The sequence below is a fragment of the Dipodomys merriami genome, unplaced genomic scaffold, assembly GCF_024711535.1.
Source record: "Dipodomys merriami isolate MVZ:Mamm:240054 unplaced genomic scaffold, mDipMer1.0.p SCAF_32, whole genome shotgun sequence".
NCBI classification, from domain to species: domain Eukaryota; kingdom Metazoa; phylum Chordata; class Mammalia; order Rodentia; family Heteromyidae; genus Dipodomys; species Dipodomys merriami.
The window spans coordinates 319,801-334,058 of record NW_027204715.1 but is presented as its reverse complement, the minus strand read 5'-3'; the positions used below and the strand labels follow the sequence as shown (position 1 = coordinate 334,058).

The window sequence follows — 14,258 nt, the reverse complement described above, 5'->3', positions numbered from 1 at the left end:
ATTCCCACGGGAAGTCCCAGAGAGAGGACGGGAGACAGAGAGCCCGGCAATGAAGACGGGAAGGAGGTCAACACGGCAGCGTCTGTGGTCTGCATGGTCAGGGGCACCATGCAGTCGTGGGCTGCAGGTGTGTCTCTGGCTGCTGCCAGCTCTCAGTTCAGACCCAAGGCCACTGCTAGTGACAAAGGCTGCGAGGGCTCTGCTGTCTGTCGTCTGTCTGTCTGTACTAAAGCTGTGGCATCCCAAAGAGGCTAGGCTGCACTGACCACAGGCCGAACCTCCCTCAGCCTTTCCTTCATTTGCACACTGCCTTGGAGTGGAAGGAGCTGCTTCTGCTCCAGAGAAACACCAGGGTTTTCACTGTTGAGCGTGAACCTTGTGTTTTGTACATCGACAGTGTTGAAATTGTTTTATTCTCTTCTCCCATCCTCCTCGGCCGAGCTCAGACGCCAGGCCGAGCTCAGACAAGGGTGCTGGGCGGTTACTGAGATGCCAGCTCCGTCTGCGTGAGCGTGAGCCTCCAGCTCATCACCAGGGTGCCGGCGGCATGGGGCCAGTTAGGTAATGCCAGCGACGCAGGCTATAAATACCTTTGTCTCTTGCCCTGGATCCGCGCCCGACACACTTCCTGCCACTCTCCCACTGTGCACAGGATATTGAGGTCAGGGGAGGGGGGGCCTCTGGTGTAGGCTGGGGTGTGGGGTGGACTCACGGGCAAAGGGGTTCGAAATCTATGCCTTCTTCTCGAGGGTCCGTGTGTGTGTCGGGGAGGGGGGTGAATGTGCCTGCATCTGTGTTCTCGGTGTGCGGTTGTTCTTACACACGTGTAAAATGGCTCACATCGGAGCCTGGCCCCATCCCAGCAAGCGTGGCCCTTCCTTCCCTCTGGGCAGATTTTCACTGCTCGGTCCAGTTGTTCTGTTAGGCAGATTTTAAGTCTCTGAGGCTTTGTGCCTGTTAAAGTAAAACCAAAGGATTTACTGTGCTGCTGTGTTTGCAAGAAATAGCTAAGTGTGCCGGTCACCTTGAAAGCTCCTTGGCAGTGTGGGACTGCAGCTCCACCGGCGCTGTCCTGGCTGCATTTCTCGGGCAGCGGGGGAGGGGGAAGCCGGGGGCCTGGGCAGCCAGCACAAAGGTCTTCCTGGTGCCTGGCCGCAGTGCCTGCGAACTTCTGCTTCAGTCAGAGGGTTTGTAATTGGAACTAAAGTGTTTGCTGCCTCTTGTCCCATCAGATGACTGTGTCATTGTGTGCTTAATTGGCTGTGACCCTCTGGGCTTCGACAATCAGTTACTTGTGCTCGCTAGTCCTCTCTGGTGTCCCCGCTTTGGAGAGCACATGGCCACGCGGAAGTTCAGTGGCCAGCTCTGCTCATGGCTGCTGCTGTTCGCCGTGTCTCCCACAGACCCCTGCAAAAGTCATCTTAGGTCTGGCTTTGGGGAGCCCGGGCTCGGCCAGCCCCCGGCACTGGCTGACTGTGGCACCTCCCTTGCTCAGGACGGAAATAAGACAGGGGCGAGCCTTGTGTAGCGCTTGGTTCTCAGTCAGCCTTTACTGTGTCAGTCAGCACTCTGTCACCACAGCAAACACCCGAGGTTGTAACTGTCAGGAAAGGTTTGTTTTGGAAGTACCCCCGTGTTGGTTGGCCCAGTTGCTTTCTGGGCCTGTGGTAGCACAGCACATCACAGAGAATGCGGTGGTGCCAAGTTGCTCACCTCATGGTCTGAGCACAGGAAGGAAAGGCCTGAGTCCTGCATCATCACCACACTGAGATGGCCAGCCACGGGGGCAGTTCCAAGACCCAGCCCCTCGGGAGGTCGGCCTGGCCCAGGCTCAGGGCCGCCAAACCTAGAGAGTGTGTCGGGACTGGCTGCATGCAGAGGCCCACATCACGCTGTGGAGCCTGCTATGGAGACGCCGGGCACCACGCTGTGGTGGGTCCCGCGGCTCCTAACATGCCCACCATTGCTGAGCCACGAGCAAATTGCCACTTACAGTCAACTGAGGCTCTGGTTTAAGTAGTAATTACAATGCAGACTACTTAAGAGGTGGTCCTGGGTGCAGAGCCGGAGCGCAGGAGCTGGTGTCCAGACTCCCTGGTCACCGGACGTCGGCCGCGAGCTGAGGATGAGCCGAGCGGAGGCCCAGGCCAGGCCTCCCCGGCCTCCGCAGCCCTGGAGAATGAATGCGTGGAGAGTGACATCGACCCCAGAAGATGGCTGCGGTCAGCAAGAGACAACGGCTGGACACAGATGTGTGTGAGGGGCAGGAACTCAGCAGAGACGCCATGAGACCAGGAAATGGGCCCAGCCTGGAGGAAGAGGAGCAGCGTGCAGAGATGCCCCAAATCAGAGCTCCCTTCCACAAGGCCCAGCTCCAATCCCAAACTCAGCAACCTGGAAAGTACAAAGGGAATTTTCAGAGCTAAAAGTAGAAGAGAACCAACACTCCTGCAGCACTGGACCGGAGAAACACCCAGAAACCACAGGGAAATACCAGAGAGCAGGCAAGAGGCTCAGGAGAGTCACCACAGAGTCAAGGAGAGAAAGACGGTGGCCCGGAGAGAGCGCAGGGAGGAAGGCTGAGATGACTCGGTGGGGCCCCCATGCTGCGGTACCACGGGGAACTCCACCTCCACCACCATGATCACTCCATCACCACCATCACCACCACCACCTCCATCACCACCATCACCACCACCACCTCCATCACCACCATCACCTCCACACCACCATCATCATCATCACCTCTACCATCACCACCACCACCTCCATCATCATCATCATCACCTCCTTCACCACCACCATCATCATCATCATCACCTCCTTCACCACCATCACCTCCACCATCATCATCACCTCCATCACCTCCACCATCACCTCCATCACCACCACCATCACCTCCATCACCACCACCTCCACCACCATCACCTCCATCACCACCACCATCATCACCTCCATCACCACCATCACCACCACCACCTCCATCACCACCATCACCTCCACACCACCATCATCATCATCACCTCTACCATCATCACCACCACCTCCATCACCACCACCATCATCATCATCATCACCTCCTTCACCATCATCACCTCCACCATCATCATTACCTCCATCACCTCCACCATCACCTCCACCTCCACCACCATCACCTCCATCACCACCACCACCTCCATCACCACCACCATCATCATCATCATCACCTCCTTTACCACCATCACCTCCACCATCATCATCACCTCCATCACCTCCACCTCCACCACCATCACCTCCATCACCACCACCATCATCACCTCCATCACTACCATCATCATCATCATCATCATCATCACCTTACCGTAATCACCACCACCACCTTCACCACCACCATCACCTCTATCACCTCCACCTCCACCACCATCATCACTCCATCACCACCATCATCATCATCATCACCTTACTGTAATCACCACCACCACCACCTCCACCACCACCATCACCTCCATCACCACCACCATCACCACCACCATCACCACCACCATCACCACCATCACCACCATCATCATCATCACCTCTACCATCACCTCCACCACCTCCACCTCCACACCACCATCACCTCCACCTCCATCACCACCATCACCTCCACCTCCATCACCACCACCATCATCATCATCACCTCCACCATCATCACCTCCACCGTCATCACAACCATCATCACCTCCATCACCTTCACCATCACCTCCACCATCATCACCTCCATTACCTTCACCATCACCACCACCACCACCTCCACCACCACCATCACCTCCATCACCACCACCATCACCACTCCATCACCACCACCATCATCATCACCTCTACCATCATCACCTCCACCACCTCCACCTCCACACCACCATCACCTCCACCTCCACACCATCATCATCATTATCACCTCTACCATCACCACCACCTCCATCACCATCATCATCATCATCATCATCATCACCTCTACCATCATCACCACCACCACCACCTCCACCCCACCTCCACACCACCACCATCACCTCCATCACCACCACCATCATCATCATCATCATCACCTCCACCATCATCACCTCCACCGTCATCACAACCATCATCACCTCCATCACCTTCACCATCACCTCCACCATCATCACCTCCATTACCTTCACCATCACCACCATCATCACCTCCATCACCACCATCACCACCACCACCTCCACCACCACCATCACCTCCATCACCACCATCATCATCATCACCTCTACCATCATCACCTCCACCTCCATCACCTCCACCCCACCTCCACACCACCATCATCACCTCCATCACCACCATCATCATCATCATCATCACCACCATCATCACCACCCCCACCTCTCCCCCACCCCTACCCCCCACCCCTCTATCAGACCTAGGGGAGCCCCAGGGAAATGCACAGAGCCGACTGTGCAGGTTCAGGAAGCCACCTGGCAACAGAGGAGGAAGAAAGCCACAGGTGGAAAGTTGATTGGTGTGATTTGAATCGAATCCTCTTACCAGGGTGTTCTGTTCTAGAAGTATCTTCTAGAACCAGACAGTAAAACAAGTGTGATGGAGGTGCATCCGCAGAGGGGCCGCCCGAGGCCTCCCCACTGCCCCTGTGCTCAGAAGCACACGCAGTGTCCTCCAGGGATGCCCAGTGCCGGCAGCCAAGCCCCGGTCCAGGTAGCCGGGGAAGGAGGCTGGGCTTTATGGCTCCAGAACAGAGAAGCCCAGACCACAGGCCGTGAAGCATCTGCTTCACGCATGAGAGAACCACCGGGTTGCTAGGTAGAGTCTCATCAAAGTGAGGTGGGATGGCTGAGGCTGGCTCAGCCCACCGCAGGCACAGGGCAAAGGACACAGGTCTTCCTGCAAGACTCGGCTGACCCGGGCTCTTCAGCCTGTGAGGAGCCATAAGAGGAGGGCCACACAGGTGTCAGTAGACAGAACAAACAGCTCACAGGGCTGGGAAGGTGGCTCAGTGGTAGAGCGCTTGCCTTGCATGCCTGAGGCCCTGGGTTTGATTCCTCAGCACCACATACACAGAAAAAGCCGGAAGTGGCGCTGTGGTTCAAGTGGTAGAGCGCTCGCCTTGAGCTGAAGAGCTGAGAGACAGCGCCCAGGCCCAGAGTGACAAAAAATGAAACAAAAAACTAAATAGCTCACAGAAAAGACAGAAAGATGGTCAGACACAGGAATCCACTCTGAGAGATGCTGGGCAGTGAGTGGGTATGGGCCGTGTGTGTCCACTAGGGAACACAGGGAGGCCGGTGTAAGAACGAACGCTGGAGCTGGGCGCTGGTGGCTTGCACCTGTCATCTTAGCTATTCAGGAGGCTGTGATCTGAGGATCTCAGTTTGAAGCCAGTCCTGGCAATAAAGTCTATGGGACTCTCAATTAATGAGCAAAGGAGCCATCGCTCAGGTGGCAGAGCACTAGCCTTGAGTAATAAAGCTCAGGGACACCCAGACCCTGAGTTCAAGCCTCAGTCTTGTGCTCCTCCCCCCAAAAGGGAGAGAAGAAACAGAGGTGTGCTCCTGTGCATACTGCCTGTGTGCGTCGACATCTTCGAGGGTATTGGGCCATCACGGAGGGGCAGCGGAGCAATCTGTCCCCCTCCTACTCCTGTGTGTTCTTTGCAGTGAGTAAAAAGGTCAAACTCTTCTCTGTGGGTTTTCAGGGTTTTCAAAGCAAAGGTACTTGGTCCAAAGCCGCCCTATTCACCGGGCTCCAGTTGCTAAGTAAGACTTACAGGCCCAACCTCCAGACAAGCATCCCCAGGGGCTAGCCCAGGAGTCAAAGGGCAGGCTCTGTCATTGTTATTTTAGAGATAAGTGCTGCTCAGAGCGTCTCCTTGATCTCAGCTGAACGGAGGCACCCTCTCTGGACCTCTACCATGAGAAGAGATTGTTGGAAAAGACCAAAGTCCTGGGCAGAAGGCGGCTGGGACCCGGCACTGTCAGAGCGCGTGGCTTCTCACCGTCTGACTCAGGAACCCGGAAGCTCTTCTCCAGGAGACCTTTAGCTCAGTTCCCCCAGAACAAAACACCCGTGCGTGGGGAGAGCAGCCTCGGGCGGCATGAGGAGTCACAAGGACAGAGCAGAGGGAACACATCACTTCCATCCTGGAGAAGGGATGCGACGAACGTCCAGCCAGGCCAAGCCTCCCATGGGCCTCCCGCTGGTGGCCGCGGCCCTCTGCGAGCCGGCCAGCCACGCGCAGGACTGCCTGCCGCCCTCCACCGAGCCGGCCACGCGCAGGACTGCCTGCCCCCCGTCCACCGAGCCGGCCACGTGCAGGACTGCCTGTCCCCCCTCCACCGAGCCGGCCAGCCACGCGCAGGACTGCCTGCCCCCCGTCCACCGAGCCGGCCACGCGCAGGACTGCCTGCTCCCCCTCCACCGAGCCGGCCACGCGCAGGACTGCCTGCCCCCCTCCACTGAGCCGGCCAGCCACGCGCAGGACTGCCTGCCCCCCCTCCGAGCCGGCCAGCCACGTGCAGGACTGCCTGCCCCCCTCCACCGAGCCGGCCACGTGCAGGACTGCCTGCCCCCCCTCCACCGAGCCGGCCACGCACAGGACTGCCTGCCCCCTCCACCGAGCCGGCCAGCCACGCGCAGGACTGCCTGCCCCCCTCCACCGCAGCCTCCCTCGCTCTGGGTGGTCACCTTCTACAACACGCTTGTCACACACGCCTGGCATAGTTTGACAGCTGTCAGTCCTGTGGCACCAGCCCCTGACCTGGAGGGTCACCGCTTTGCAGGGTCCACCGTTATGTCTGACGCCGCTGGATGCATGGGAGGGGGGAAATGGAACCTGGGTCAAAATCTTAAATCAACATACAGGGAGTGAGGGCCTTGGCTCCCCCTGTGTGCGTCGGCTTGGGTGAAGGCGGCTCAGGGTCCGGAAGGGGCCTACCCGCCACCGCCAGGGCCCCCTCCCACCTCCACGCACCTCTCTCCCACCTGCCGTGGGCAGGGAGCTCCTGGGGCCTGGAGGAGGACCTGCCCCGCTCCGTGGAGTCTTGAGAGGGAGGGCCCGGGCCGGGCCTCTCCTGATCCCCGGGGATCCCTCCCAGGACCGGGCCCTCTGACGCGCTCTCCTCCCTGCAGTGTTCCACCTGTCCCACAAGGTCACCAGGGTGGTCCCCGAAAGCGCTCTGCTCATCGTCTTGGGCGTGGTGCTTGGCGGCATCGTCTGGGCGGCCGACCACATTGCTTCCTTCACGCTCACGCCCACGGTCTTCTTCTTCTACCTGCTGCCGCCCATCGTGCTGGATGCCGGCTACTTCATGCCCAACCGGCTCTTCTTTGGCAATCTGGGCACCATCCTGCTGTACGCTGTCATCGGCACCGTGTGGAATGCAGCCACCACAGGCCTCTCACTCTACGGCGTCTTTCTCAGCGGCCTGATGGGTGAGTCCAGGCATTCCTGCTCGGTGGGTTCCGGGCACTCCACATAACAAAGTCGAGGTGTAGGTTGCACAGCAGGTGATGAGCAGTGTCTCTGGTGGGCTCCCTTACTTTGAACCTTGGAAGGTTCAAGGCCTCACTGCATGTCTGTGGTATCCTCTTCCGCCCCCCACACACCACCCCCTGGGCTGGCAGGTGGGTGGGACAGGTGGGCACGGGTGGCTGTTCCTCCTTTTGCCGTGTTCATCGGGGAGGAGGGGAACAACCAGGGAGAAAGCACTGGGTGGCATCTGGGCTCATGGAAGCTTGGTGCGGTGTATTTCTGCACGCCATGACACCGGCTTCTCCTGCTGTGGTGGTTGCTCAGCCCTGGCCAGTCCCGGGTGCACCTCTATCCTTGTGGCTGGATTTCTGTCCACTAGGGAGACTGAGAAAGTGAGGTCCCAGCCAATGTCAGCAGATATTTGGGGACAAGTCCAGAGTCACTGGGGATTCTCTCTAGCTTGGGGAAAACATGGGGTAACTGAAATCTCGAGGCTAAAGAGACATGTCAGGGAAGAGGGAGTAGCAACTCTGGGGCGCGTCAGTCCGGCGGGGACCTTGCCCTTGCTAGGGTCTCCACGGGGCCCCATGGCATCTGGCATGGCTGGGCAGGGCGCCCCCAGGGTGAGCGGGCCTGCCTGTGCTCCGGGGTGTGCTGCTGGAGGAGGTGGCTTACTAGCACAGGTGATGTGCGACTCGTCACGGGACCCTGGCCCCCGGGGGAGTGGGCCTCCGGGGCCCGTGCCCCTGGCCTCGGGCACACACACTCCTTCTCACTTGACTACCACTGGGTGTCCCAGGCCACGGAGAAGCCGCCATTGGACGGAGCTGATGAGGAGGAAAAAAACGTGTCTCAGGGACAAATGGCTGAGTTTTGGCAAATGTGCTCACCCTGTCAACTACATGGCCATCCAGTTCTAGAACATTCCTATCACCTGGGATGTCCAGGTCTTCTCGTCTGCTGTAGTTGTGTAGGACCATCCAGGAGCAACAGACAGGGCCATTCTCCATAACCACACAGCTGCCAGCCACGCGTAGCCATCGGGCCTCAGCTGGCCAGGCCGAGGTCACGGGGCGGGCAGGCCTCCAGGCTAAGTCTGCTCTGCTCTACGCGTCACAGATCTGCTTCTGCAGACCCCCTGCTCAATGTTAGAAGAGCTCACAGACCTCAGAAGGGTTAGCCCAGGCTCTCATCCATCCCCTGCAGGTCTTCCTGTGTGTGTCTGCATGTGTATGTGCACATGTATGTGTGTACACTGTGTATGTGTGCGCACGAGTATGTGTGTATGTGCACAGGTGGATGTGTGTGCGTGTGCAGACATATTGTATATATGTGTGTGTATTGCATGTGTGCAACGTGTGTGCATGTGTACATGTGTGCAATGTGTATACATGAGCATGTATGTGTGCACATGTGTACGTGTGTGTGTGTGTGTGTGTGTGTGTGTGTGCTGGTACTTGGAACTCAGGACCTTGTACTCTTGGCTTTTTCACTCAGGCTGTCACTCTACCACTTGAACCACACCTCCACTTCTGACTTTTTGCTGGTGAATTGGAGATAAGAATCTCACATACTTTTCTGCCCAGTCTGGCTTTGAATCTCCATCCTCAGATCTTAACCAGCTCAGTAGCTAGGATTGAGGATGTGAGTCACCAGTGCCCAGCCCTGAGGTAGAGAGGGACCAGGGACACACGCTGGAGTGTTAGCCATTCAGTTCCACACCCTTATGGAAGGGTGAGTGCAGCTCCTGCCGGCGCCCGTGCTTCCTGCGGGCCTGCGGGCCGAGCTCCGTCAGGACTGGAGCAAGAGGCCAGTTGTGCCACAGGACGGCCGGTGGGGCTGTGAGCTTCCACGTGTGGTTCCAAGCAGGAATGGGGTCCTGTAGGACAGCACTCGCCTAGCTTGTGCAAGGTCCTGGGTCGCTCCTCTGTCCACAAGAGTAAATAAATGGCCGAACCTCAGGTGCTGTGGTTCTGACTGGAAGCTGGGAGACTTAGAACCCAGGAAGTGCAGTCTTCCCAGTCCCTGCTCCCCGCTCCTTCCTGAGAGCCCCAGCCTCTGACTCTAGATCCAGGGTGGGGTCTGCAGCCCCGGTCATCAGGCCACAGCTCGGGCAGCTCAGCCGCCCCTGGACTCCCCCAAACTCGAGAGATGCCGAGATTGATGATGGGGGCAGGGAGGGCCAGGGACCCCCACTCTGAGGACGGGGGCTGACCCTGGGCTGTGTCAGAGCTGTGCCCCCGCTTGGCCTGCTTGCCCTGCAGGTGAGCTGAGAATCGGGCTCCTGGACTTCCTGCTGTTCGGCAGCCTGATTGCTGCTGTGGACCCTGTGGCTGTGCTGGCTGTGTTTGAGGAAGTGCATGTGAACGAGGTCCTGTTCATTATCGTTTTTGGGGAGTCCCTGCTGAATGACGCGGTGACTGTGGTGAGTCCAGGCGTTCCTGAGTGCCGGGGGAGGGGTGGGTGTCCAGGCGTTCCTGAGTGCCGGGGGAGGGGTGGGTGTCCAGGCGTTCCTGAGTGCCGGGGGAGGGGTGGGTGTCCAGGCGTTCCTGAGTGCCGGGGGAGGGGTGGGTGTCCAGGCGTTCCTGAGTGCCGGGGGAGGGGTGGGTGTCCAGATGTGGAGGAAGCCGCAGACGCCTAGACGTGGATGCCCGAGGGATGGACGCGTGTCCCACGGCGCCGTGGGGGGGGGCGTCCTGGGGACACAGCTGAGATCTAGTCAGAAAGCCAGCAAGTGGCTCAAGCCACAGTGGTCCAGTGGCTTCCCCATTCCTGTAGCCTCATGTGGGCCAACCACTTCCCGTGGGCGCCTCCTCCCCTCATTCTCAGAGAAGAATAGCACCGCTGAGAGAGCAGGGATCATCAGAGAAACCGCTAGAAACAAAATTCTGGGCTCATCTGACAAATGAAAATCAATATATGGAGGGTTCGTTTTATGGACACCTGTCTCGCCCCAAACATCTGCCCAGAACATGTCCTGCCTGCACTTCCCGTGGGCTGCCTCCTCCTCCTCCTCTTGATCCTGGTTACCATGTGCTAATGAGGGTCGTCGGCTGCCTGAGCTGAGCCCAGAGAGGGCTGTGTTGCTCATCTCTGCCCCTTCAGGTCCTGTACAATGTATTCGAGTCTTTCGTGTCTCTGGGCGGTGACAACGTGACTGGTGTGGACTGTGTGAAAGGCATAGGTATGTGGCAGGCAAGTCCTACCAGCTCCACCCTCTGCTGGGACGTGGGACCCCACCTACCCCAGGCCTGCAGGCCCCACCCACCCCAGGCCTGCAGGCCCCACCCACCCCAGGCCTGCAGGCCCCGCCCACCCCAGGCCTGCAGGCCCCGCCCACCCCAGGCCTGCAGGCCCCGCCCACCCCAGGCCTGCAGGCCCCACCCACCCCAGGCCTGCAGGCCCCACCCACCCCAGGCCTGCAGGCCCCGCCCACCCCAGGCCTGCAGGCCCCGCCCACCCCAGGCCTGCAGGCCCCGCCCACCCACCCAAGGCCCCACCCACCCAAGGCCCCGCCCTCCCTCAGGCCTGCAGAAAGAGGACCAGTGACTCCTCTCCTCCAGAGCAGCCCCCCACATCCCTCTGCTGCCAGGGACCTGAGCCCACACAGGGAAAGACCTTCCTGCCCCCTTACCCAGCTTGCCCCTCACTAACAACTGGTTGAGGGCTTGGGATTCTGAGCCTCTCTCTGGAGCATATGGGGACAGCGCCTTCCTCTCCTGGGAAGAGCAGATGGACAGTGTCTGCGGATCAGGACCTGTGCTTGCCGGCAGCACTGTGGCTCCCTCCCCTGCCGCTCTCTGCACTCCGCCTGGTGTCCAGGCCAGACCTTGACTAGAGAGCAGAGAGCTGGTCCTTGTGTCCTGAGTGTGGTGGTCCCCGGTGTCCCCCGGAGGCCTGCCCGCCTGGCCAGCCCCCAGTGTCCCCCGGAGGCCGCCTGCCTGGCCAGCCCTCCACACCCCGCCACAAAGGCAGCCTCTTCCTCCCAGTGTCCTTCTTCGTGGTGAGCCTGGGCGGCACACTGGTGGGAGTTATCTTTGCCTTCCTGCTGTCCCTGGTGACGCGCTTCACCAAGCACGTGCGCATCATCGAGCCTGGCTTCGTCTTCGTCATCTCCTACCTGTCCTACCTGACGTCGGAGATGCTGTCCTTGTCAGCCATCCTGGCGTAAGTCCCCCGCTGGGGGGGGGGGCGGGGATGTGGCTCCTGAGCACCCAGGGCACTAAGGCCCAGGGAGGCCAACGCAGGCTGGAGAGCGGCCAGGAGGTATGCGTGTGGGGGTGGGCAGCGTACCCCCAGGGTTCCCAGAAGCGTGACCCCACCCTGCCCTGTGAGGGGCACATCCCCCAGCCGCCTCCCCCCCCTCTGGTGGAAATGCATTCTAGGGGTAGGTGGGTAAAGAATGCGATTTCATTTTTTAAATAAGGAGTTGGTGTTTCTGCAGAATTGCCCTTGCTGGCGTGGCCCTGAGGGGTGTGGGGGAGGCTATGGTCAGATTCAAGAGTGACCTTTCTAGAAATCCCTGCCAACCCTCCCCCCCACACGTCTGTCCTGGGCATACCCAAGGCCAAAGGCTGGGCCGTGATGGCTCTGGCGTGCGGTACAAGCTGCCCCTTGGGTAGTTCCACATGCCAGCTTCACTGTGCCCAGAGGCTAGACAACCAGGTGGCTCCAGCTCAGGGCCTCAATCCACAGGAAGAGCCAGGTGCACACGGCCCAGGACGGACCCGGGGGACACGGGACTCTGCCGAGCTACTGGGGGGACGGGGTATAGCAGGGGCTTTGGAGACACGGCCTGAGGGCCCTGCCCCCAAAGGGAGGACACACCACAGGCTCACGCGGCCTCCGCTCCTCAGCATCACCTTCTGTGGCATCTGCTGTCAGAAGTACGTGAAGGCCAACATCTCGGAGCAGTCAGCCACCACCGTGCGCTACACCATGAAGATGCTGGCCAGCGGGGCTGAGACCATCATCTTCATGTTCCTGGGCATCTCGGCCGTGGACCCACTCATCTGGACGTGGAACACGGCCTTCGTGCTGCTCACTCTGGTCTTCATTTCTGTGTACCGGGCTATTGGTGAGTGTCCAGCCTCCCTCGGGCCGCTGGCTATGGATTCGGGGCCCCGAGACAGCACTCAAGGATCTGGGCCTTGACCCCATAAAGAGCAGGCTGGGTGCAGCCTAGGGGGATCAAGGTGGAAGGTACCAGAACCTAGAGGGAACCCATTTCCTTCCCTCTAACTCACCCAGGGATAAGGTCAGGAGGATGGGAGATGGAGCCTAGGCCAGAGTCCTGTCACTCCCTCCTTCAGAGAACACCACCAGAAGGTGCATCTGAGCCCACCACCACACTGTCCCCAGTCGGCTGGGGCACAGGGGGGACGGAGGGACAGGGCTGTGGGAAAGAGCCACGCGGGGACCGCCACGCTGTCCCCAGTCGGCTGGGGCACAGGGGGGACGGAGGGACAGGGCTGTGGGAAAGAGCCACGCGGGGACCGCCACGCCGTCCCCAGTTGGTGGCAGAAGAGCCCTGGGGGCACGGGGAGGCAGCACGGCCCTGAGCCCCCTCCCCACACAGGCGTGGTCCTACAGACCTGGATCTTGAACCGCTACCGTATGGTGCAGCTGGAGACCATCGACCAGGTGGTCATGTCCTACGGCGGGCTGCGTGGGGCTGTGGCCTACGCCTTGGTTGTGCTTCTGGACAAGGACAAGGTCAAGGAGAAAGACCTGTTTGTCAGCACCACGCTCATTGTGGTCTTCTTCACGGTCATCTTCCAGGTATGGCGGGGCTGCCCTCCCCCCCCAAGCCCAGGCCGCAGTCCCTTCCTGAGCGGTGGCCGCTCCGGCATGGCAGGAGGGTGAACATTTCCAGGCTCCAGACTCAAACTGGGTTTTGTAATTTTAGTAACTGGGCGTGTTTTGTAGGCTCCACGGCCCAGGGGACGCAGCACACTTCGCCCTAAGTGCTCCTCCAGGCAGTGGCCCAGACAACGCCCGGTCAGCATGCCGGCGCTGCCCAGCCGCCCAGCAGGGGTGGCTGGCTGGGGTGGGGGCCCCAGTGTGGGAGGAGGGGCCCGGTACCATACCCTGTTGTATGTGTCGCGCACAGGCATGGGGTCTGGGGTGTGGGGCTGGTGCTAGAGCCGCTACGGTCTGTCTTCTAGGGCCTGACCATCAAGCCCCTGGTGCAGTGGCTGAAGGTGAAGAGGAGTGAGCAGAGAGAGCCAAAGCTCAATGAGAAGCTGCATGGCCGGGTAGGGGTGGGGGGGCAGTGGTGAGGGCTTGGAGGGAGGGGCAGGGGCAGGGGTGAGGGCTTGGAGGGGAAGAGACAGGGGTGAGGGCTTGGAGGGGAAGAGACAGGGGTAAGGGCTTGGAGGGGGAGGGGCAGGGGGAGGACTTGGAGGGGGAAGGGCAGGGGTGAGGTCTTCTAGGGGCAGGGGGAGGGCTTGGAGGGGCAGGGGTGAGGGCTTGGAGGGAGGGGCAGGGGTGAGGGCTTGGAGGGGCAGGGGTGAGGGCTTGGAGGGGCGGGGGTGAGGGCTTGGAGGGAGGGGCAGGGGTGAGGGCTTGGAGGGGCAGGGGTGAGGGCTTGGAGGGAGGGGCAGGGGTGAGGGCTTGGAGGGGCAGGAGTGAGGGCTTGGAGGGAGGGGCAGGGGTGAGGGCTTGGAGGGGCAGGGGTGAGGGCTTGGAGGGGCAGGGGTGAGGGTTTGGAGGGGCGGGGGTGAGGGTTTGGAGGGGCAGGGGTGAGGGCTTGGAGGGAGGAGCAGGGGTGAGGGCTTGGAGGGGCAGGGGC

The 14,258-nt window shown here is 60.2% G+C and overlaps 1 protein-coding gene across 3 annotated transcripts in view; it reads left to right on the top strand.

Annotated features, from left to right (window-relative positions):
* Positions 1–14,258, top strand: part of Slc9a3 (solute carrier family 9 member A3) — a 54,587-nt gene that overhangs the window by 22,669 nt on the left and 17,660 nt on the right. For 2 of the 3 annotated variants that reach the window (XM_070042106.1, XM_070042107.1), the window contains exons 2-8: positions 7,123–7,425; positions 9,730–9,890; positions 10,571–10,649; positions 11,455–11,632; positions 12,322–12,542; positions 13,044–13,246; positions 13,633–13,722. In XM_070042106.1, coding sequence (XP_069898207.1) covers positions 7,123–7,425; positions 9,730–9,890; positions 10,571–10,649; positions 11,455–11,632; positions 12,322–12,542; positions 13,044–13,246; positions 13,633–13,722 — 1,235 coding nt within the window. The remainder of the gene's footprint in view (positions 1–7,122; positions 7,426–9,729; positions 9,891–10,570; positions 10,650–11,454; positions 11,633–12,321; positions 12,543–13,043; positions 13,247–13,632; positions 13,723–14,258) is intronic. The other variant, XM_070042108.1, reaches the window with a different exon arrangement.